Source organism: Saccostrea cucullata, unplaced genomic scaffold (genome assembly GCF_032062105.1).
Source record: "Saccostrea cucullata isolate Sc308-1 unplaced genomic scaffold, CSIRO_AGI_Scuc_v1 ctg835, whole genome shotgun sequence".
Lineage (NCBI taxonomy): Eukaryota > Metazoa > Mollusca > Bivalvia > Ostreida > Ostreidae > Saccostrea > Saccostrea cuccullata.
Window position 1 is genome coordinate 34,079 of NW_026941234.1, and position 25,723 is coordinate 59,801.

A 25,723-nucleotide genomic window follows, 5' to 3' on the forward strand; every position below is an offset into this window, starting at 1 on the left:
CCCCAACCGGAAATTGATGTATATGTCTTATTTTGTATCTAGTAGGTAATTTTTGAGGAATAAATGAGCGGCTTACAATAAATAGGATCGACCAGAAACTTCTGAAGTGTAAGGAATTTCGGAATGAACTTTGGTTGTATTGAACATTGTTCAAATATGAATACATTTAAATAAAAAGTAAGATTTTAGAGCTTATGATTTTATAGTATTTTATTACCCGGTATGAGGAGTTCCATACCTTATCTTTTCAAACACCCGATTTTTTTCGGATTTTAGCGATCTAAAGGTCTGTGCTAATACAGTGAAATTACGGACATTACGCAACTCGAGCAAGCAGAAATTCTTCAGGTTGTTACAGGAAATTCTACTGCGAGGTTCGTAAAACTCGATGATTCTTTCAACGCTAGAAAGTCCATGGTCACCCTGCGATTCGGTTTACAGAAGCACATCCTGGACACGCGGGAGGTAGATATTGTAAACAATGAACAAATCCGCCAATGAAATTTTTAAAGCTGTTTTAAAGCAAATTGAAAAAAAAGAGGCATGGGAGCCGTAAAACATTAAGACAGTGTAATACAAGATGACTTGAGAAAACTTTACCTCAGTGCCTGTTTGAATTTGACAATCCTCAATCTTTGCAGAATAGAGTCTCTTTGACTGAAGGCCATTGAGAAGTGAAGGATCTTTATCGTGCCAACGCCTGCCGTGACCTCGGTGTTAAGGTCTCATTCGAAGGACCTGCAACTTTCACTTCAAGTACCGAGTGCATGGCGAAGGAACAGTTGCTACCCCCTTTTTTTTTATTTAGGAAGTTGCGGCCGTTATTCGAACTCGCGACTTCCCGATCACGGAGCGAGCGCTGTACCGACTGAGCTACCATAAAAAGACAGACAAAAAAAATCAATGAGATGACAATAGAGATCATGAAGACAGGGAAGGTCGAATTTATGAGAATCCAGGTAAAACATTTACAAGGTAAAGGTAAACTATAAGACTCATCCTTTTGATACATCAGAAGTGTACTTGGTTGCTATATGATAAACATGATAAATATTACATATAGATTTACATGATAAAGATACACCAGCTGGTTTCACCAGCTACTTTATCTTAATGAGATGTACTTATATTTCAGGTGACAAACACTGGTCTGTTGCTGTATGTCAACTTTGAGTGAGATTCACCCCCAAAATCCTTGTTTTTGGCAACGCCTCATAAAGTAGAAAATATGTCTAATAACCTATGACATGATTACATGGTAGTGGGGAAGAATACCCTTGGTATAGTATGTCTAATAACCTATGGTATGATTACATGGTAGTGGGGAAGAATACCTTTGGTATAAGTATGGCGAAAGTAAGCGAGAAAGCAGGGTTTTTTTCTAAACGGTACACCAAACATTGCAGAAGAGCTATATATGCATTACCAATTTAAATGAAAATGGCATCAAGACAAGACACGTCATAGAAATAAGTTGGCAGATATCTGAAAGCTCCGTTCATTCATATGCTAAGTCTAGGGGAGCAGAAGCAGAGGGAGATTTCCAGATTTTTCTGGATGAGGCTTTCAACATTCCAGATATTCTGACGGACAGTATTCTCGAGCTCGAAAACATGGAAAACGTTGGAAATAATTACATGACAACAAACAATGCCCAACTTCCAAACTCGAAGGCTACAAATATTGTCCAATTACCACATAGTTTTACTATGCCCAACTTCCAAACTCGAAGGCTACAAATATTGTCCAATTACCACATAGTTTTACTATTCAATAAAAATTATGATACGCATTAAGTCGCAAAAATGATTTATTGTTAATTGAAATATTTTTGTGTGATATTTTTTTGGATATTTTTATTGTTAATTTTAAAACTTTATTAAATAGGAAGAGCTCTCTATGTTGTTTTGTCTTGCGGTGAAGTGTCTGATACAAGTAAAGTCTATTTCGGTAAAATAAATCACCCATTTACTGTCTGTTCGGCCAAAAGCAAGTTTATTGCCCCCCTTGACAGCAACTATTACCGATACGTCTCGGGAAATAGTTGTTGTGTAGGGAGACAATAGTACAATTCTCCGTTATCCTTGGACCTTCAGTAAAGCGTGGTATTCTTGACGTTACAAAATTAGCTTCTGAAATTTACACAGCTTTCATTCACTGTTGAAATATGCATGGGATAGAAATTCGGGCGAATGTCAACAATAATCCATTGACGGCGTTTCGTAAAAGAAGTGGGGCTTAAGTCGTCTCATCGTTGTCGACAACAATTTAAAGTTGCTAAAGTTATTAATTTCTTAACCAATGAGAATTTATTCGCCATTTGAGAGATGTTAATTACGTAGCATCAAGAATGTCACGCCTTACTGAAAGTCCAAGGATGACAGAGAATTGTACTACACTTAATGTTGTCCTCATAGCCAGTAAAAAATAGGTGTATAATATTCACCCGGAAGGTCACGTTGAAGTGAATATAACGCAGTATTTTTTCTTAATTGTTTATCTCAGCCAATCAAAGAGACATGAATTTTTCAATCATATAGTAAAAATGTATGAATGAAGATTATACAAAACAAATTGAATACAAGGCATAATACTAGAGGTACTATATATGAGCTCTGTGCAAACTAAATGATACCCCTGCTTCCCATTGATTATAATAGCCGAGTCCTTTTTTGCTATGGGAGACCCGATATACGTGTCGGATGAAAAAATAAAATAGGAGGTCACATTGGCAACATGTAAAAGAATCTGTGGAAATCTCACTAATAGCATTATGTAATAAAGAATTTGTGAAAGTACCATTAAATTTTATTCAGTGGTAAAGCAGGAGTTGCCGATAAGGGATGGATACCGCTCAATATTATAGAAAGAATGACAGTGTCCATGTGTCCAATCTAAAAGTAAAAATTAGGTCACAATGACACGATGTAACAGATTCTATGAAGTCTTACTAGTTTCATTAAATCGAATAGAAGGAGTTGCGGATATGAAAGGGATACCCCAAAGCGTAACGGGCGGACAAACGGACACCCAACATTTTTTTAAGCGCGGGTATAAAAAAAAATTACAATACAAATTTAGGATTTTTACTACTTAAATAAACAGTAAGCACTCCACATGGAAAATTATTCATAATGGATATTGTTTCATCAAAATATGCAAAATACATACAATACAAACTGAAATTATAGATTAAAAAATTATAAAAATACAAATATAATTTAAATATAGAAAGCAAATTAAAAAAAAACATGAAATTATAAAATTCTACAACACAAATGAGTTTGAACAAATTATAATAACACAAATACAAATTTATCCCTTTATAAATACATATATAAATATATATATATATAACATTGATTGATTGTATGTTGTTTAACGTCCCTCTCGAGCATTTTTCACTCATATGGAGAAGGGCTTCAAATTTAGACCTACACTCGGCACTAAGGGTCATTGAGCAGTGAGGGTTCTTTAACATGCCAACGCCTACCGGGACAGGGGACCTACGTTTTAAAGGTAATATCCGAAAGAGCCGTGCCTATCACTTCTAATGCCGAGCGTTTAGCGAAGGATTAGTCACTACCCATGTTTACGTCTTAAGTTTGACGCGGCGCCGCGAACGAGAATCGAACCAGGGCCTCCCGATCAATAAATAACATTGATAGAATTTGTGAAAAAAAAATTAAACAAATTTATATACATGTAGCATATTTTAAGTAATATTATCCTATAGCATACGTTGTCAAGTTGTTAAAAAATATATATATATAAAACATTAAAATGGATTCGGCACACTTCGTCGCCTTTATCAAACGTGGTTCTTAAATTAAAAGATTTCGATCTGAGATTTTTATCGAAGGGTAAGAAAGCCATTCATTTATTAGTCGTTTTGTTAGTCTCCCCTGCTTATGTCTATTGATTTATACATGACATGCTTGAGAAGAACTTAAAAGATGTGATTTTTTGTAATAAACCCTCATTAAAGAAAATAGATTAATTGCTACATGTACGTATCTGCTCTAAAATGACATACATGTCCAAGACCTAATCTGATGTCGGTATCGACAGTGTGGTGTCGATATCGTCGTCGATATCGTCAAAAACTTTAATTGATTCATATGCGATGTCGATATCGACGATATCGAAAATTGAATGTCGATATCGACGAAAACTATAATTGACTCTAATGTGATGTCGATATCGACAAAAACTATGATTGACTCTAATGTGATGTCGATATCGACGATATATCGACCTTAATCAAAACATAAGCCTTTTATGTAAGCCGACGCTGTCATTATTTATGACTTCGATAGCGACATCGATGACAAAGAATTGATGAATAATAGAATCGTTATTAAATATTCCAAAAACTGTATGAAATTATCTTAAAATTTATTTGTTTATTAAAAATATTAAACATATATTGATCTATAAATATATAATCTGTTCCTCAAATAATAAGCATCTACAATTAACATATCTTCTAATCATTTGTTTACATGATTTCCTACTTATCTTCTAGTGGCTTTGAAGTTTAATTCTCTTTGTACTCTTTATAATTTTGTCTTCATTGTACATGTTGCACATAATCAAATGAAACAAATTGTAGCTTGCATACGTCATATGTTTCGTTGCATGTTTAAATTGGGAAACAAACTTAAATGTCTGTTCACATGCTTCTGTGTTTAAGTCACAAAATTCTTTAACTTTGTGTGGATTTACATTTTGTTTGCACCATTTGTCAACGTGGTTTTTAAAGTGCATTTTATCCACCACCATTGTAAGATTTGCAATGAACTTTCCTGCCGCTGTTTTTTGTCGACTGTTGACATAGCGCTTTAAATGGCAGGCGTCATCATAGGCAAATAATCGTGGAAAATGCTGCACAGCATGCCAAAGCCAAGTGAGGAATACATATACTTGCGAAAGTGATTCGCAACCAAATAGCTCGGTTATACCCACAACTACCCCACAGCTGTACACCGCACAGCATATTCCGGCGGACCGGTGTTTGTTAGCTGCCTGTTTCCTTTTCTCTGTTTTACACTGCAGTGAATGTTGATTCTCATCTGTATCAGGTTGCGTTTCAATCTAAATGTCAAGAAAAAAATTATTTCCCAACTAGATTCTTTCGTATTCTTGTTCACCGATATTGACATATACATGTATATATTTCTTTTAAAGTTCAATCGTATCGTAGTTTGAAAACATTTATTTTGAGAGAAAGATTTGTGGTGGGATGGGTAAAAATGGATTGACAAGATAAAACAGAGAGATTAAAGGAGAAAGAAAATGGAATAATTCATCTATTTCCTGATTAATATTCTTAAAATACAGTATTATTTCACAATGATAAAAATCAGTGATATTTAAACTTTACCTTATTAACCTTCATAAGAGAATGCTGATGATTTACACAGAAGTAGGAACCTTTGACAGGCGTCTGATTACAACCAACAGTAATGCTTCCAATTTCCTCACAACAAATGTCGCCTTCCATAAAGTCGCAAACTAGTCTGGTGCCTTTCATATGACCATCTATGATAAGTGCTTGACTACAATCTGAAAGAAAAATCATGTATCTTAAATCTATTTAAAATTTATACAATGTTTTTGCTCACGAAACGTCTAAAGGCGAACCATTTGTATTCGAAACCTCACCTTACACAATGTTAATTAAAATAAAAATACAATATTTTGGATATAATAGGGTATATTTAAAAATGTTTTTCACATTTCAATTAATTTACATTCACTTAAATCATAGAATATAAAATTTTTAGGTACTAACTCCATGATAGATGAGCACATTTAGGGTATATATTGCTTGCTGTTTCAATGAAATGAGTACATTTATTCAATAATTAAAGATATTCAAATATATATAAGGTGATAAGAATTAACCTAAATTGTATCGGTCAACGGAGGTAGACTTTACAGGGGCGTCGATCGGCAAAGGGGCGGCAGGGGCGGCGGTCCCCGCCCCAATAATTTTGCCAAAAAAAAAAAATAATAATGAGATTGTTTTTCTTTTTAAAATGATTTTTTTAAACGGCGAAATCTGCTCATTGGAGCGGCGAGTATAACGGCATTCTGCATGTTCTGTGGTCAATGGAGCGGCAAAGTGTGTACAAGCTATTGTTTACACAGACGTCAAAACGGGATATACATGCATGTCTATATACTGTCTAAAACAACTTGAGATGATTTTTTTTAAATATTATTACACTTATTCTACATTTCAATTTCAAAAATGGCCGGATTAAAAAGTATTAATCAACCTGTTAATTTTAAATTTCCTAAGCGTTCTTTCGGCAAGAAGAATCCAGAACTGCGTTCATTCAACCCCACTTGGTTTAAACAATACGCATGGTTACATTATGACGAAGTAAGTACATTAAAAGATGTATATTTTTTATCTTTTCAATGATATTTTGAAAGGATACAAATTTTAATATATTGATTGTGTTGAAATCATTGGTTAATGTACAATGATTACACTTTAAAAGAGAAAAAACGATTTTTTTTTTTTAAAAATAATACTGTATATTGAAATTAAAACCTATCAAGTGTATCGCCATCTAGAGGACGTTCTTCTGAAGTCTGTACGTGGCGACAAGACATACAAAGAACATTTGGACTTTGTCTTAAAGTTCTATGGAGATGATCTGGACAAGACCTCTCTTTCTTCACAGCTGGATACATTTACAACGCTCGCACGAAACAACTTAAATGATTCCTCAACTGTGTCCGTTTCCTTTTTGGTGACCTTAGTGTCTCAGATGTCTCCAGCTTCCAGATGCCTATTCTCCGAGATTGTGACTCTACTGAGACTTATTTTAGTGATGCCAGTCACTAACGCTACAAGTGAGCGAACATTTTCTGCTTTGCGTCGAGTAAAGACTTATCTTCGTGCCACTATGTCCCAGGAAAGGCTGAATCATTTGATGATCCTGCACACGCACAGGGAGGCTACAGATGCGTTGAACATTTTGGCAGTTGCTAACGACTTTGTGTCAGCACGGGATGGACGGAGCTTCATTTTTGGACGCTTTTAAAGTGCATTGACATTGTGTATTATTTAATGAACAGATTTCATTTATGTAGTGTTTATTAGTGCTTATTAATTGATTATTTTAAAGATAAGTATATATGCATCTCAAAATAATATTTATTCAACTACGTGCTTCTCATATGTGCTTATGACATGACGTAAATAAAATCATATGAAACGATTTTGTTTTTTTAATCAGGTGGAGACTTTGAAACATTGACAGAATGGGAAAATATATCAATATACTGGTAGAAATTTGAATTTAAGTAAAAACACGTGAGTTAACCCCCCCCCTTTTCAATCTAGTTCGCCTCCCCAATGTCAAATACTTGCCGACGCCCCTGCTTTAACAGCCCCCAAATCAACAAGATACTCGCGTTCATCGGACTACAAAACAGCATTTAGGTCATTAAACTGATGAGGGCTAGTCTTTGCACAAGTATTCTACTGATTAAGGTTAGTCGTGCACACATTAATAAATTAGGGTTAGTCCTTATACAGTTATTCGACTGATTAGGGTTAGTCTTGCACCCACCTATGAGATCAGGGTTATTCTTCGCACAGTTATTTGACCGATTAGGGTTAGTCTTGCACCCAACTATGAGATTAGGGTTAGTCCTCGCACAGTTATTTAACTGATTAGGGTTAGTCTTGCACCCACTTATGAGATAAGGGTTAGTCCTCTTACATTATTCGACTGTTTAGGATTAGAAAATTATATGCGCGGGGACTACAGATACACGTCATAGTCCTGCTAACTATATGAATGATTAGGGTTCATGACCTCTTATTTTAGAAAAAAATAAAAAAAACATTTGCTTCTACAGTTTTCGAAAGATCATTATCCTTTAAATATTTTTTATTTCATAAACATACTCAATTTGCCCTCGGCGACAATAAATTTTAGCGAGTTTTCTTGGGGACCGATGAAGTTGTTCCACAAAAACCATCTTCAAAAAAATTACGTAATATATACCGAGCTTAAATATTTACTAAATTTACACACCTTTTGACTTGCAGTTGTCACAATGATGACTACCAGACCATTTCTCTGTAAAGTGTTCATGTATCCTTGGCAGAAGCCTTTGTATTTCAGCATCGACTTCAGAACACACCAACGTATCGATGTTTCTCTCCCCTAAACCGATTTTCATTTCTATCAAATGCCATTTAAACCACGCCTCAGACAATCGCCTTCTGTCCATTACTCTAACCTTGCTATATACTGACCAGTCTTCCCCAAAATTTACATCATTGTATGCGTTTGAAATTCCTTCAAATGCTGATCCATTTCTATACCTGTAATAAGATTAATTCATTTTTTAATAAAATATGACGAAATGAAATAGTACATTTAAAAAAATTTAATACACCACTTTACGAAAATTCTACAAACATTTAGTAAGGCCACACTAATCTAATTTTTTGCTCGGTGGACCTCGCGCGCTCTCATTAAAAAAAACTTAAGAAATTTAAATTCCCGGCACCAAGAGAATGCTGTGATCCTTCCTGTTTTATTTCCGTTTAAAATTTTCATACTAGTATTTTACGTCTGTTGAATTTAAAAACCAGAAACAATGTAATTGTATGTTCATTTTTTTCATGTTCTGTAAAATAATGGCTTTAAATAAAGTAATAATATTTTTTATCACTTGCAGGCTTCTCTTAGTCCGACGAACAACAAAAAAAAATTGGTGGGGACTAAATATAGGAAAACATTGTATTTACATGAAGTACAGCTTAAAATACATGTATAATGTATTTCAATAAGACTTACATATCTCGATCGACAGCATAAATCAATTGGGTTTCGAACACAGTGTCCCTGGTGCTCATAAAGTACTGCTGTCCCAAAATATCATTAAAGTAAGTTTCTGAATCTCCGTGCTTGAGGGAATTTAATGAGTAAACAGTTTTACATTTTTTACATGTCCCAGTATGAAGCTGTCCAGGAATTCCCCCGCCATTCCTTTCAAAAACTGTACACTTCGACGAAGACCGGAAATGCAAAACTGCCCCGCAACAGACATCTACCGGGGGGAAAAGGTTTCTCAAACCCACATCATTGGCTCCACTCTCCTTTATAAAATCCAGAACTTCCCTCTCCACATAATCTTTACAAATTATCATTGGTGCATCCCCATATCTAGGCAGTATCTCCTCCATTTTTTCAGTAGCCACAGTTACTTCTTCTTTTGAATATTCATTTTCTCCTGTCGTTCTTTTTAGCACATCAGTTATGATTTTTTCCCGATTTTTTAAACCCTTCGGAAAAATTCTCATTAAATTGACGCAAGTCAGAATGTCCTGCAGCCTTCTAAATGGTCTCAGTATAGCATTGAAATTCATTGCAATTTTTTTTTTAATTCGGCAACGGTTTTCCATATTTCACGTTATATTTTACGCTATGATTATGACGTCATACATACATATACAGATCAACATCATGAGGCAGTATTATCTTAAAATTCTACAAATTATTAATTCCAGAAAATAAATAATAAAATAAATCGTTTTATCATATAAATAGTTTTACCCATGACATACTATTTATGCTTTTCATTTTTTTTTATTTTGGCATAATTCTCATAAATTTCATTGTAAAATAAATAAATTAGAACTAATGAAATAAATGAACATTTAAATAGATCAATTAATTAAAATAATATAATTACATGTAAATATTCTGAATGTAATTCAATAATTAGTTGTATATTTTATTCATTTCCGTTAAACACATTTATTTCATAATCACCCCCTTCTGTATCACTCTTACTTTAGATTTCAATAATACAATTCCCGCAATTAAAATACTGCCAAATAACGTCGGATTAATGACGTTACCTGTTGTTACCTAGTGACGTTAATTGCCATTCTCTGTAACCACTTAAACTTCATTGCCACGCATGGTCACCGATTTTAATGAAACTTCACCCATGCTTAGTACTTGACACCAGAAACAAATATCAAACAAAATTTTGTTGCTAGGTGTCTCGGTTGCTATGGCAACAGCCGGAAAAGTTTGAAAAATCTAGATTTTCAGCCACTTTAAATCTTGACTGTGGCTTAATAAAAACTAGAAAAAGCAAACAAACCATTCTCACAAAAACATGACACCTTGATGTCACTTATAATTGTAAAGAAACTGTTTAGAATATATCTCTAAGTAAGTGGTAACCAAGGGTACATTTGGAATACATTTAAAATGCTGAAATATGCTGAAAAACACTCCGTATTCACTAATGGTAGGTGTTACATGCTCAAACTCAATCAACGACTTAAGAAAAACCATGAAAATGTTTGACCTTAAGTATATAAGTATAAGCAATATTATTCTATAAATAACTTTTATGGTTGCCATGGTAACACAGTGTAACCATGCAAAACCAGTAACTAAGATTGGGTTAATGCTACTGTCTTGAGGAAAAACATGAAAATTCAAGACTGGCAAATATGCATCCTTAGGACCTTGCAACACCAAAACCATAAGAAAAATTGAGTATAATTGCTACTTTGTAGTGTTACCATGGAAACAAAGTACCAGTGCTTAAAAATGAATTATTTTTCGCTGCATTAAAAATTAAATTGCAATTTAATCAAGAAACAAATTAAAGGACTCAGCTTGAATAGTACTTATCTGTTAGAACTGAAGTTGAATATCATATCTTGATAAAATTTGATGAATAAAACAACACTGTTGCTATGGTTACCAAGAAGGGAAAATGTTCGATTTTGTGAACTTTATATCAATATTAAACCCTGTGTGCCAGCTTCTTGCATCCAGTTAGAGATTGGATGATAGTCAAAATTAAAAGTCAAGTTAGCTGTTAATAAATATCAATCATAAAAGTTTTGGGAATCTGCATTTACAGGTACGTATCCAAGGAAACAAAATATTTTTCAGAATTTTAAGCATATTTTTTCTGCTTATTTCCATAGCAACGCTCTATTTAAAGAATCTAATCTGAATTTTTTCAAATGGGAAAACTTGGAGCACACCAACATCTTATAAAATTGATCATTAGTTATGAGGAAATGTCCTTTTTTTAAAAGATAGGACCAGATTTAAACATACATAGTGTTATCTGAAGGCTCTCTGTGGTATAAAAACCTTGGCAACCATTGCCAACCAAAATGAAATATCATATTTTGTTCTTGGTATATGTTTCAAGGCTCTTTTTTCTATTATATGGTCACATTTCATCCTATAATTGCTTTTTATTTTTATGTGTATGACTTTATAAAATTCAATGAATATTTTTGTCACTTTTGAATACTTTGTTACCATAGTAACGTCTGTAATAGTTGATTTACCAAACATGTTTATCATGCATTTGAGACATCTGACCTTCAACTTTTGGAAACAGTCATTGCCAATTGTTTGCTTTGCCACAAATGTTAATTATGGGGCTCTAAACATGTTAAAAAATGCCATTTTTCGAACTTTAAGACATGTTGCTATGGTAACTATAAAACATAGCAACCAATTTTTGCTTGATTTCAGTTTAGGATATCAATGACTTCTATCATAGAGAGTTTGGAGAAATTCTGAGACTATGCGTGCCACAGCTCCTATATAAAATTTCAAATCATTACAGAGAATGGCTCTTAATTAGTAACAAAACAAAACAAACGTCTATTTGACGTTAGGTGTATACCGTTTTAGCATCTATAATTTTAAAAGCATCCGTGATTCATATACGTCATCCGACTATATAATGTTTTCATTCCAATCAAGATCTAAACAATGCTACGAAGAAAGGATATCCGTTCGAGATGTTTTCGATCAAAAAACTGGAGATATGTTGGAAAATATTTCTTCCGCTAACAGCATACCGCCCGAGTTTCTGCTTCCACCATTCTTAGCTGCCTGTGGACACTTCCTTGGAAAATCTGTAGTTTGTCCTTGGGGAACCTGGAAGCAGCCGGCAATAATTTATTCCACTACAGTAGGATTTACCGGCACCAACAAATCTGCTGCCATAGAAATCATTAAGGGAGCCATTCAAGAAGTGGAATCTGCACAGGGGATACCCTTTCAGAACTCTCGAATTAACCAATGTAAGATTTTTGCCTAACTTTAGGACAACAACCAGCTTGTTTTAAGACATATTTTAGGTGATTTTAATTGAAACAACTAAGAATTATCTGTTTGCGAATATGAATCAAATATTTGTTGTAAATTATTTATTTCCCTTAAGGATTCACACTAAATGAATTATACATAAATACACATTACATCGTAACAATGTATAAACGGCCTGTACAAATGTAAATGGGGAAAGTAGCTAATAAAAATGATCTCATTAATTAACATTTATGCCAGACCAATAAAATGCATTTTTGTTTGGGGGGGGGGGGGGGGGGGGGGGGGGGGGGGGGGGGGGAAGGGCATACACTTTCAGTTGCAGGGCACTATCAACTATGAAAAATTGACAAGCTATACAAAGGGGGATCATCGAATGTTTTATTGATGGGGTACAAACACATATAGCTGTTTCCTAATACATTGGCATAATTAAATTGACTTTATTTTTTAAAAATTACATATACAACATATCAATCGTGTATTCACTTACTTTTTTCTAAAAGGGAAAAGGGGCACGCCCATTAAAGAAAAAAAAATTACCCAGAAATGTTTTTGATAAGGAAGGAATATAAAAATTGTAATAATCTCCAAATCTTATTATTTTTATAATAGCATTATATGAAAAAATTATTAAATAAACTTTACATTTTGTGTTGTAGCTGCAACAGTGGAATCACATTTGAAACAACTCACACAAGAAAACAGGCAAATTATGATGTGGGACGAGTTAAAAACTTGGCAAACAAGTCTTGGATTGTATAAATCCGGCAGTGCGTCTGACTACGACACAACCATTTATCTTACTGCGTACAATGGTGGTTCCCTAAAACGGCAGACATGCAACAGTATGTAGAGTATTGCAATATATCTTATATAATAATAATTTTAATGATTATGAAATATAATAATAATGATATAAGAAATATATATCTGTTACATCGAGCTCATACATTTTGCTTTGAAATTGAAATACTTCAAAACTGCTTCAATTTGAAATTCATTTATAAATTAGGCAACACGGCAATTCCTTGTCCTGTCTTAAATTTGACCGGAATGTCGCACCCAGGAGAAATCTGCAAACGACTGGACGAGGAGAGAAAAACTTCCGACAACAACGATGGACTGTATAGCAGATTTCTTATGTGCATGCCGGAACCAGTTTTCTCATTTGCAGACGAAGTACAGGAGATTAGACAGGACCTACCCAGCTTGGCAAAGTACTATTATAAATTATATCTTTTACGTGTAGTAATACAACCCGTAATCCATTATTACTTGATATTCACTTAGACCACACTACTTCCTTTTTAGTATAACTGATGCATAAAATTACCCATGGAAATCATATATCAATGTGCCTATTTGTCCATTTTATCCACAAAGGGTTTATGCTTTTTTTCTCATTTCTCATTTTATTTCAGGTTGTTCTATGCAGTTGAGAAAATGAATGTCGGAACGTGTTTGTACAGCTACGGAACACCAGCTCTAGCTATTGCTAAACAGTATTACAACTAGAGGTATTGTGAGCGATGAGCTCACTAAATGATACCCCCCGCCTCCATATAGTTATAATGGCAAAGTCCATGTTTTGCTGTGGCCGGAAAACCCAAAATATGTGTCGGATCAAAAAGTTAAATAGGAGGTGCACAATGGCAATATGTAATAAAGATTCTGTGAAAGTTTCATCAAATTTCATTCAGTGGTATGAGAGGAGTTGCAGATAAGAGATGGGTACCCAAAAGCGTAACAGACGGACGGACGGACAGACGGAAGGACGGACAGACGTACAGACGGACGGAATTACCGATTACTATATACCCTCCCGCTTTTCAAGCGGGGGGTATAATGATCAACAAACCTTCCTCAAAACAAACCATCAAAATGATACATTCTTGTCAGGTAATTTTCTTTAAAGTCGTAATTAAAAACATGATAGTTATATACATACAGTACGTACAATACATTGTAATTGGGAAGATCGGGAATTATAAAACACACTGTTTAAAATTTACAGGACTGATTGGCAAAGCCAAAGGCCAAGTCCACAGATTGGCAATGATAATTGAGGCAATATCCAAAGCGCAAGTTGTTCTTCATGAAATTGATGAGGCAAACTCGGACAGGATCAACGAGGACTTCATAAGAAAACTGGATGAGTATCTGCGACAGAAGACCCTGGACAAGATTATCTCTGAGTCATCCACCAAACAGAGCATTGTTTTAAATGACTATTTCCTGCACCAGAAGAAAATTCTTGCTGGATATAGTAAAGAAAACGACAGCAAACCTGACTTGCTGAACGCAGCCCTGGTGAAGAAAATCCTTCTCTGGCCCGGTAAAGCTGTTAGATGCCAAGACGTTGCACGATGCTCTAGGTCTAGCGCCGATACCATTAAACAACACATGAAGGAGCTAGCAGACACGGGTTTTGGCGGTGTAAACAACGAACGGCCAGTTGGAGGTGGGAGAGTCACAGTTGTCTTCCACAAAACAAACGTCACAGATTTTGATTTGGAAAAAGCAATGGAGTTCGGAGAGAAATTGCTAAGATTCAGTATTAAATTCGAAGAATACCAATCGCAATTTGAGAACACTGAAAATTATTTGTGTCAATCCAAAAAACAAAAAATCATGTAACAAATTTCAGTAAAATTAAAACATTCGAATTGAAAAGTGTCTTCTATCTTTAATTTGAAATAAAACTTTTAACTTTTAAGAAATGCAACAAATTACTTAATCATGAATTTTTTAGATATAATTTATCTCTCAAAATAAAATGGAGAACTACTTTTCTACAGGACAAACTGATTTATTATAATAATTAATAATAATTAAAAATAAGCTAATTACCATATGTATATATATATGTAAAAAAAAAAATAAGTTTATAATGAGAGTTGTTAACTAAAACGGTCTATCTTCAATAACCTCTCAATTATCATTTTGGTCTTTGGCATTTATGGCTTCATTTCAGAACAAATGTTTCCAATGTAGTGTCTAGATTGAATCTATATAGTTGATATCAAAACACAGGAATAAGCTTATTGTTCTGATTAAAAATAGATTATTTTGGTTATGTCGATATCGACTCGATATCGACACATAAGTAATGCCACTTTAAAGTTCCTAACCAAATCAAAAAGTAAAGGGTTTGGATCGATATCTAGTCGATATCGTCGATATCGACGATATCGACAGATATGTAAGGCCACTTGATGTCACAATAAACTTGCTATCTATTACAATACTTCGAGGGTTGTGTCGATATCGAATCGATATCGTCGATATCGACATATATTTTAAGCCACTAAAGGTCTCATTCTAAAAAAGCATATAATGCATAAGTCGATGTCGAATCGATATCGTCGATATCGACAGATATATAAGGTCACTTGATGTCACAATACAGTTTCCAATCTAACAGAAATGTAACACTAAAAGTTTCTTTCGATATCGACTCGATATCGTCGATATCGACGATATCGACAGAGATTTAAAGTCACTTAATGTTTTACAAATAATATAACAAGAAATGATATATATCATATAACAAAAAGTAATTACAAGGTTGTGTCGATATCGAATCGATATCGAATTGAAAGGTACACATAGGTAAGCCAAGTCTTAAATTATGACAAATTTCTGTCGATATCGATTCTACATCGTGTCTTGGACATAACTCTAAAATGATCCCGTCGTTTACTAAGGATTTTTTCAATGTTGTTTTGTTTTCTTCTGAGCATTTACTATTTGCAATGTAAAATGCATCTTTTAACAATTCTGGAAATTTCCCATGAGAGTCTAAATACTAAAGATTTGCATTCCATCTTTTAAAAGTATACTGCTGAAAGAGTTAATGCTATGGTATACGGTCCATTGTTCGAAATGATTTGGTATTCAAGAAGAATATTCGAGCTAAAAATGTCAATATATTATTTTTTAGCTCTACTGGTCAGAGACCAGAAGAGCTTATGCGATAGTAATGCGTCCGTCGTCCGTCCGTCTGTCTGTCTGTCTGTCTGTCTGTAAACAATTTTTCAAAATGCTACTCCTCCTACAGTTTTAGTCTGATTTCAATATAACTTGGCACACAAGTAGACTACACTAAGATACATAATTCTGTGTATCGGTTTTTGATTTCGATGAACGGTGTTGCCGATGTTACTAAAAATAGAAATTTCTGTGAAATTCTTTCAAAATGCTACTCCTTCTACAGTTTTAGTCTGATTTCAATATAACTTGGCACACAAGTAGACTACACTAAGATACACAATTCTATGAATTGGTTTTTGATTTCGATGAACGGTGTTGCCGTGGTTACTAAAAATAGAAATTTCTGTGAAATTCTTTCAAAATGCTACTCCTTCTACAGTTTTAGTCTGATTTCAATATAACTTGGCACACAAGTAGACTACAATAAGATACATAACTCTATGTATCGGTTTTTGATTTCGATGAACGGTGTTGCCTTTGTTACTAAAAATAGAAATTTCTGTGAAATTCTTTCAAAAATGCTACTCCTCCTACAGTTTTAGTCTGATTTCAATATAACTTGGCACACAAGCAGACTACACTAAGATACACAATTCTGTGTATCGGTTTTTGATTTCGATGAACGGTGTTGCCGTGGTTACTAAAATTAGAAATTTCTGTGAAATTCTTTCAAAATGCTACTCCTTCTACAGTTTTAGTCTGATTTCAATATAACTTGGCACACAAGTAGACTACAATAAGATACATAATTCTGTGTATCAGTTTTTGATTTCGATGAACGGTGTTGCCGTGGTTACTAAAAATAGAAATTTCTGTGAAATTCTTTCAAAATGCTATTCCTTCTACAGTTTTAGTCTAATTTCAATATAACTTGGCACACAAGTAGACTACAATAAGATACATAATTCTGTGTATCGGTTTTGATTTCGATGAACGGTGTTGCCTTGGTTACTAAAAATAGAAATTTCTGTGAAATTCTTTCAAAATGCTACTCCAAATACAATTTTAGTGTGATTATAATATAAATGTGGCATGCAAGTAGACTGCACTAAGAACATAAAGAGACTTAATCAAGGATCATTATTCTATTTATTGCTGTTGAAAAGTTTCAATTTCCAACTGCTTAAGTACTTTTCTCTTCCTTTGCTATAAGTACAAACCAGTAGAGCTTCAGTCTCGACAGAGACTTCTGGTTCACGTTATAAGCTCACTTCAGCGGAAAATTTAATTTGAAATGAGTTTTTTGCGTACCTTTTGTTCGGCGTCCATCTGCTTGTGAGCTTGTCACATTTTAAACCTCTCAAAAACCACTGGACCAGTATTAATAATCCTCGCCACTAGGGTAAAAGTTATTAAATTTTGTTCATGCATGTATAAAGGGATATGCCGTCTTTCAAGGGGCGATTGTTAAGAATAAATGCAAATTTGGTAGCCTCATAAAACATTTTTTCAAGAACCGATGGGCCGAATCAAAAGTTTTAACTTATGCAAAACATTATTACATATACAACAAACATTTGTTTCGATAATAAATGTATATATAATAATAACACAAGGTATCCAACTCAGGATTATATGGAATGCCCCCACCCCTCCCTAGAATTGCACCTATTTACGCTTCGAGAGGAAACACACTTGTAAAATATTTATTACCATTGTCTTTTACGATTATTCATCTACAGAACCATGTATGACATGCTTGTCTTTATTTATCTCCATAAACATCGTCAAAACTCTGCTGTCAACTTACACTGCTTGCATCCTCAATTATATACGTTATTCGTTAATGATTTGTTTAGATAATGAATTATCCGTGCTTGTTCTGAAATAAGTAAATCTTTGAAAATGCTGACGCAAGTATGCATAACAAACTCGTTACTTTTTGAAAGTTCTTAATATGCTTAAAAATGAACACTACTCGTAAAAAGCATTGTCCGTCATGTTTCTCTTGCAATGTCACTATCCCTTCTACCGCTAAATAATAACATGCCTCTTAACAGTTTACACGCCTTTTGAAGTCAGAAGGTTTAGTAGAGGGTTAACATGATACACTTTTTGTGTAAAATTTTAACAATGTAAAACTTGATGTAAACATGTATACGATATGTATGTGACCTATTGTTTGCATTTAATTCCTCACTATGTCAGTCAAAATCATCGATGGCCGAGGAGAAAGATTCTCGCTATGCATGCGAGAAGTTCGAATTCCGATTGAGCCTTTTTTTTTTAATCAATTACTAAATGAAAGTATTTAGCATCTGAAATGAAGCTTTGAAAAATGACGTGTACAAACTATTATTGTTGTGTGATAAATATTTTATATCAAAAGAAAGCAGTCAAATCCTTATATCTATTGGCATTTTGTGTTTGCTTCAGTACATAATTTAATAATTCTGAAAATTCGGGGAAGGGGACCCCCCCCCCCCCCATCCCAGCATCCTCCCCTTTTCCCTTCAGCGGGGTCGCAAATTCTCTGAATTAGCTTGTATATTGGTTTTGACAACCTTTGAAAGTTACCCCGTTTGGTGTTAAACGTTTCTCTCCAGATTTGTTCACTCATATGGAGATGCCAAGAGGGTGGAAAGCTGCAAATGTTGTCCTAAACTAGGCACTCGGGGCCATATTTTACAGTGAACACTTACTGCGACACGGGACAACGGTTTATACTGTCTCCTCCGAAGGATCAGTCTCCATGCCCCAGTGTGGGATTCGAACCCGCGACGTAAGGCTCAACTCCTTACATCGCGACTCTAGAGCAGACGTTTTAACTACTGCGCCACCCAGGCGACACTCGTTGAAAGCAAAAACAGTGTTCGGTGTGCCACAAAGTAACTCGGATTTCAGAACAGTTGGAATAGATTAAAGTAAGATCACAAGACTGATAAATCAGCAAGATGGTAATACCCTTGACATTCAGGGTTAGTGTGCAAGGTACAAGCCATCCGAGGTAGTTCTAACAAGTTTAGCCTGGTTCCCTGATCTTGAAATACTTAAGTATACTCCGCGACACTAAGCTTTGGCATCACTGGAATCACCTGTCTTCAACGATTCTGTCGTAAACGTGGAATTCAACATGATCTACAAAAGAAACCTGTCACACTCAGTCGCATTGATGAGATAAGATAATAGAAAGGTTTGTGTTGAAACAAGATCAGCAAGAGAGCTTTTCATAAGAAATTAAGAACCTGATTGCTGGAAATCAGTTGACTAAGGATAGTAACATAACAGCACTTTCACCCTTTTTGGATGAGAAATGACTACTTCGAGTTAGAGGTAGAATTAATAAAGCTACTGGATAAAGACCTGAAAAGGAGAACGACCCATTTTTCTTCCTTAACACAATCATATTTTTGTTTTCTGGGGTGTTGAGTCAAACAAACACTTACTGTTGGTGTTTACTTGTCTTACTTCTAGAGCAGCACACATCGAAATTCTTGTGCATATGACAAGTTTGACATCCATAATTACTTTTAGAAGAGTCCTTGCAGTCCGCGGACCAGTGAAGATCATACGATCAGATAGTGCCTCTAATTTCATTGGAGCGGCTGAAAACATGAAGGTGAACATTGTGAAGGTGGAATTTAGAAGGTACATGGATTTTCAATGTTCCTCATTCTTCCCATATGGGAGGTATCTGCATGGGTACGAATTAGAGGAATGACCCAAAAAATACGTGACTCAATGCTTCTGGAATCTACTACCAAGTCCCTCACGCATGAAACACTAGCAACGTTTTCATCTAAAGTTTGAGCCATTATAAATTCAAGTCCAACTGCACCTACATATATTTCATCGGATACAAATGAATCTTTGATACACCGTCGATGCTTCTTATTGGGGAAGTAGAATTCTTACCTGTTGTGTCGGATTCACTCAGCCCAAAAGTTGTTTACCGTTTTCAGTGGAAACATGTTAAAAATGTAGCTGACATTTTCTGTCGACAGTGACTTTAGCACAAAAAATGTGCATTTTACGGAGTAGAAAATGCAATTGTGAATAGAAAACGGTGGATGATGTAGTGTTGCTGAGAGACACTGCAGAACATCAAACTCGTTAGCCAATGGGTGTTATTGACCTTGTGTTTAGCAGTAATGATGGCTTGGTGCGAAAAGTAGCCGTTCGAACCATTAGAGATGATCAACCAACCTTTTATATCCGCCCTGTTTATGAACTGGTGCTTCTGATCGAATCTCAATGACACATTTTAGTATTGACGTGTGACAGTAATGTTGTTGTTAAGATGTATTCAAAGTGCATTGTACATGTACTTGCTGATTTTTTCAGTACCCCCAGTATTGAACAGAGACCAGAAGAGCTTTTGCAATAATAATGTGTTCGTCGTCCGTCCGCCTGTCTGTAAACATTTTTCAAAATGCTACTCCTACTCCTCAAACAGTTTTAGATTGATTTCATTTTAACTAAACACACAAGTAGGCTACACTAAGATACGTAATAATAATTATGTATATCGGTTTTTGATGAACGGTGTTGCCGTGCATGGTTACTAAATCAGAAATTTCTGTGAAATACTTTCAAAATGCTACTCCTTAAACAGTTTTTGATTGATTTCATTATAACTTGGCACACAAGGAGAATAAACAGTGATACACAATGCTGTTTATCGGTTTTTGATTTTGATGAAGGGTGTTGCCGTGGTTACCATAAATAAAAACTTCTGTGAAATACTTTCAAAATGACACTCTTCCAACTGTTTTAGTCTGATTTCAGTATAACTTTTCACCCATTGTCTAGTAGATGACACTAAGACACATAATTCTATATAACAGTTTTTGATTTCGATAAATGGTGTTGGCTTGGTTACTTAAATAGAAATTTCTGTGAAATACTTTCAAAATGCTACTCCGCCAACTGTTTTGGTCTGATTTCAATATAACTTAGCACACAAGTAAGCTACACTAAGATACATAATTCTTGTCTGTTTTTGATTTCGATGAGCGGTGTTGTCCTGGTCACAAAAACATAAAAAATCTCTATGATGTAATGTGGCATGAAAGTAGCCTACACTATGGTCATTATTCTATATATTGATGTTGTAATGTTTTAATTCCCAAATGCTACTTTTCTCTCCCTTTGTTATAAGTACAAACTAGTAAATTTACAGTCTCGACAGAGATTTCTGGTCTGTGTTTTTTCTTAGAGATGCTCCCTGGAAATATTTTGCTATATACAATCCTTGATTTTCATGTAAGTAGTGGCATTTTACTTATGCCAGGCGGAGAGTGAAGTGGAATGAAGAGTTTTCTATCCTTTATTTTCTGATAATGTGAAGAGTTATTGTTCTTGAGTGTAACTCTCTTGTTTTTAGGTCACCTGAGTCACTCAGGTGACCTATTGCTATCCGTTTTCGTCCGTCGTGGTGCATCGTCCGTCGTGTGTTAACATTTGAACATTTTCAACTTCTTCTCTGAAACCACTGAACCAATTTCAACCAAATTTGGTATACAGCATTTATGGGTAAATGGGAACCAAAATTGTGAATTTTATGATCCCTGCCCCCCCCCCCGGGTCCTGAGGGGTGGGGCCAAAACCACTAAAACTAAAAAATCTTTAAAAATCTTCTTCACTCCTGGACATTAAGCAGGCAAACTGTTGGTGTGTGATTGTAATGAGCATGAGTCCTCTACCAGAATTGTGAAATTCATGCCCCGAGGGTCAGGGGTTCTAGTGCTAGGGTTGGGCTCTATTGATTATATAGTGAAAATGCATTAATTCTTTGAAAATTTCTTCTCTGCTCCTGGGAATTAAATAAACTAATTAAGTACATAGTGATGATGAGCAAGAGTGCCTCTTCCAAAATTGTGAATTTTATGGCCCCAGCGTCAGGGGTTCTGGTGTTAGGGCGGGGCTCTATTGATTATATAGTGAAAATGCATTAAATCTTCTTCTCTGCTCCTGGGTATTAAATAAACTAATTAAGTATATAGTTATGATGAGCAAGAGTGCCTCTTCCAGAATTGTGAATTTTATGGTCCCAGGGTCAGGGGTTCTGGTGTTAAGGCGGGACTCTATTGATTATAAAGTGAAAATGCATTAAATCTTTGAAAATCTTCTTCTTTCTCCTGGGTATTAAATAAACTGATTAAGTACATAGTTATGATGAGCAAGAGTGCCTCTTCCAAAATTGTGAATTTTATGGCCCCTGGGTCAGGGGTTCTGGTGTTAGGGTGGGGCTCTATTGATTATATAGTGAAAAGGCATTAAATCTTTGAAAATCTTCTCTGCACCTGGGTATTAAATAAACTAATTAAGTACATAGTTATGATATCCAAAATTGTGAATTTTATGGCCCCAGGGTCAGGGGTTCTGGTGTTGCCTATTGATTATATAGTGAAAATTCAATTGATTATATAGTGACAATTGAAAATTATCTTCTCTGCTCCTGGGTATTAAGTAAACTAACTTAGTATATAGTTATAATGCCTTATTCAAATTTGTGAATTGCAGGACCCTTGTTTCAGGGTTTTGCCATTTGGTGTAAGGGGGGTGGGGCTCTTTTGATTATATATTGAAAATACATGAGTTCTTTGATGATCGTTTTCTTTGCTCCTGGGTATTATGCTAATCAGCCAAGTTTATATTTTTATGATGAAGTAAAGTGCATCTACCAAAATGGTTAATTTTCTGCCCCCCTGGGTCAGGGGTATCGAGGGGGGGGGGGGTTACGTAGTCTGAAAATAAATTAATGCTTTGAAATCTGCTCTTTGGTATTAATCAACCATTTATGATGAAATAAAATTGATGATAAAATTTCCAAAATTTTGAAATACATGGCCCCAGGGTCAGTAGTTCCTTTTGGGTGCACAACTAGTTATAAAGTGGAAGTGCATTTTCTCTTTGTTATTCTGATTTACCTCTGGGTATTAAGTAAATAGAGTAAGCATGCTTAATTTATAATTATGATAAGCAATGGTGCCTCTTTCCAGATTTTCAGAATTTCATGGCCTCTGGTTTAAATCACGAACCAAATTCAATTGTTGGAAAGTTGTTACATGATACTCAGGTGACCTATAAGGCCCGTGGGCCTCTTGTTTGTATCTTCCTACCTGTGTTGACCCAACATGGAGCTGTCCTGCCGCATTTATGTTTTGTAGAGTATAACTCAGCTATGTTTGTTCCATCTCTGTTTTATTTTGTTTACATTCTTGAAGTCTTCGTAAGTTAAAATCCATTTACAGACAGTTAATGCTATTTCTTAGAATAACAGATTTGATTTAGGTTAACTATTTATTCCCCTTTGCGTAGTATATTTATATGGTCATAACCTTTGCTAGGCACCATGTTATACCATGGTATATTTCAGGTACATATTTTCATTTGCCGACTGACGTTTTAAATACTAATTGTTAGGTCTTTATACACACAATGAATTCTCGACGGATTTTTTTTTAATTTCCAGATTATGATAAGGAGCACACAGTGGGGGGTGACCGGGTGGCAGAGGATGCTCACTCATCCATGGCATATGAATCCACCTGTTTTTTTTTAGGTCCGTGTTGCTCTGCTCCTTTTTTGCTCCTATTGTATAATGGACTTCTGAACATGAATACTATTCCTTATCTCCATATATTTCACGTAAAACAACATAAAATCAATCATTCAACAATTTATATTTTGGTATACCTATTTTGGCAACACAAACCAAAATATTAAATCGATCAACAGAATAGCCTTTGTAGAAGTGTTTACTTTAAAACATATTGGACTGAAACCAAAATTGGTGACGGAGTAATGTTTGAAAGTAATTCGCAGAAATGAAGAGTTGTGTATCTGAGTGTATCGGACATGTTAATGTCGCGTAATATCTTCTTGTCCCTGATAATTTGATTTTAAAACATAGCCGCTCCCCCTTCAAAAAATAGGGAGTAAACAACTTTTAAATTGTGCCTTTCCAAGAAATGGACCACATTGATTTGCTCTCCCTATTGAAGCCGATAATCTTCCCATTAATCTTTTCTCTTCTGAGAGTAGTAGCATTTCACAATGTGTTTATTGGAAATTTCCATACAATTAAAGCTTCCTGTATGAAGCATGTATTAAGTCTAAGGTAAAAGCGGTAATACGACTTTTAAACATTTACTTCCATGTACATACCATTTGTAGAAAATCTTCAATTTCCCATACATGAATTGTAGAAAAACAGCTAATAATCTTGCATTCGATAACCTACTTGACCTATCCCTTTAACCGTCTCGAAGTTGTAAAAACATCAACTTACGACTTCACTGTGTCGACCATTTCTTGTAATTTGCTGAATCTTAAATCTTTTGGACTACCAGTCGTCAAACTTTAATTAAAAGTGTCGTCTTGAATTCTTATATCGTAAGAAACGTCCGAAATACCAGCTTTTTTACCTGGCAGACGCAGCAAACTACCAATGACTGCATGTATCTATGTCGAAATATGTGCGTTATTGCAAGAAAAACAAATTGTACACAAATAACGAAACTGCATGAATCTTCACATACATTTTCCTTACAGCAAGATGTGTATATTTATTCAGTTAGGCGAATATTTTTAGCTCACCTGAGCTGAAAGCTCAAGTGAGCTTTTCTGATCACATTCTGTCTGAAGTCCGTCTGTAAACTTTTTACATTTTCGACTTCTCAAGAACCACTTGGCCAATTTTAACCAAACTTGCAACATAGCATCCTTGGGTAAAGGGGATTAAAGTTTGTTCAAATGAAGGGCCACGCCCCAATTCAAGGGGAGATAATTGAGAATTAGTGAAAATTTGATGGCATGTATTAAAAATCTTCTCAAGAACCAATCCATTGTGCCAGGAAAGATGAAACTTATGGGGATGCTTCCTCTGGTAGTGTAAATTCAAGTGTAATTGTTCAAGTCATGACCCCCTGGGAAGGGCGAGGCCACAAGGGACGATTAAAGTTTTACATAGAAATGTGTAGGAAAAATCTTTAAAAATCTTCTTCTCAAGAACAGCAAAACCATACGTGGTCATAGTACTGTAGATCACTAAATTTTCGCGACACCATATTTTCGCGAGATAGTTATTTACTCTTGTTTAGCGAGACAAAATTTTCACGAATTGTGGTTATTGTTCTATAAAATCTTAAAGAATACTTTTATACGCGAGAATTTAATTTTCGCGAGCAAACTGTCTCGCGTAGTTACGCGAAAATAAAGTTATCGCGAATAAAAAGTGATTTACAGTATATGGAAGCATCATCAGGTAGTGTAGATTCAAGATTGTTCTAATCATTACCTCCGCGGGAAGGGCGGGGCCACAATGGACGATCAATGTTTTACATAGGTGTATAATGGGAAAATCTTTAAAAATCTGATGACGAAGAACAGAAAAATCATGATAAGTCATATTTAAATGGAAGTATCCTCAGTCAGAGTAGATTCAAATTCGTTCAAATCATTTCCCCTGAGGGATATAGGGGCCAAAATGGACCATCAAACTTTTACATAGGAAAAGACAGGACAAATCTTCTCAAGAACAACAAAGTCGTGGTTGGTTTGATTTTATATAAGCATCCTCTTGTATAATGTAGATGTTGATGTGTTTAAATCATGGCTCCAAGGGATATATGTAG

The 25,723-nt window shown here is 35.0% G+C and overlaps 3 protein-coding genes across 3 annotated transcripts; 2 read left to right on the forward strand and 1 right to left on the reverse strand.

Annotated features, from left to right (window-relative positions):
• Nucleotides 1-4,496: 4,496 nt before the first annotated feature.
• Nucleotides 4,497-8,582, reverse strand: LOC134257476 (uncharacterized). The gene is made up of 3 exons (XM_062740089.1): nt 8,067-8,582; nt 5,387-5,568; nt 4,497-5,097 (listed from the first exon to the last, which is right to left on the reverse strand). The coding sequence occupies exons 1-3, from the start codon at nt 8,263-8,265 to the stop codon at nt 4,525-4,527; spliced, it is 954 nt and encodes a 317-aa protein (XP_062596073.1). The 5' UTR covers nt 8,266-8,582; the 3' UTR covers nt 4,497-4,524.
• Nucleotides 8,583-11,862: 3,280 nt separating this feature from the next.
• LOC134257475 (uncharacterized) lies at nt 11,863-13,664 on the forward strand. Its single transcript, XM_062740088.1, has 4 exons — nt 11,863-12,121; nt 12,809-12,994; nt 13,162-13,366; nt 13,571-13,664. The coding sequence occupies exons 1-4, from the start codon at nt 11,863-11,865 to the stop codon at nt 13,662-13,664; spliced, it is 744 nt and encodes a 247-aa protein (XP_062596072.1).
• Nucleotides 13,665-13,996: 332 nt separating this feature from the next.
• Nucleotides 13,997-14,786, forward strand: LOC134257477 (uncharacterized). Its single transcript, XM_062740090.1, has 2 exons — nt 13,997-14,048; nt 14,164-14,786. The coding sequence occupies exon 2, from the start codon at nt 14,205-14,207 to the stop codon at nt 14,784-14,786; it is 582 nt and encodes a 193-aa protein (XP_062596074.1). The 5' UTR covers nt 13,997-14,048; nt 14,164-14,204.
• Nucleotides 14,787-25,723: the final 10,937 nt, after the last annotated feature.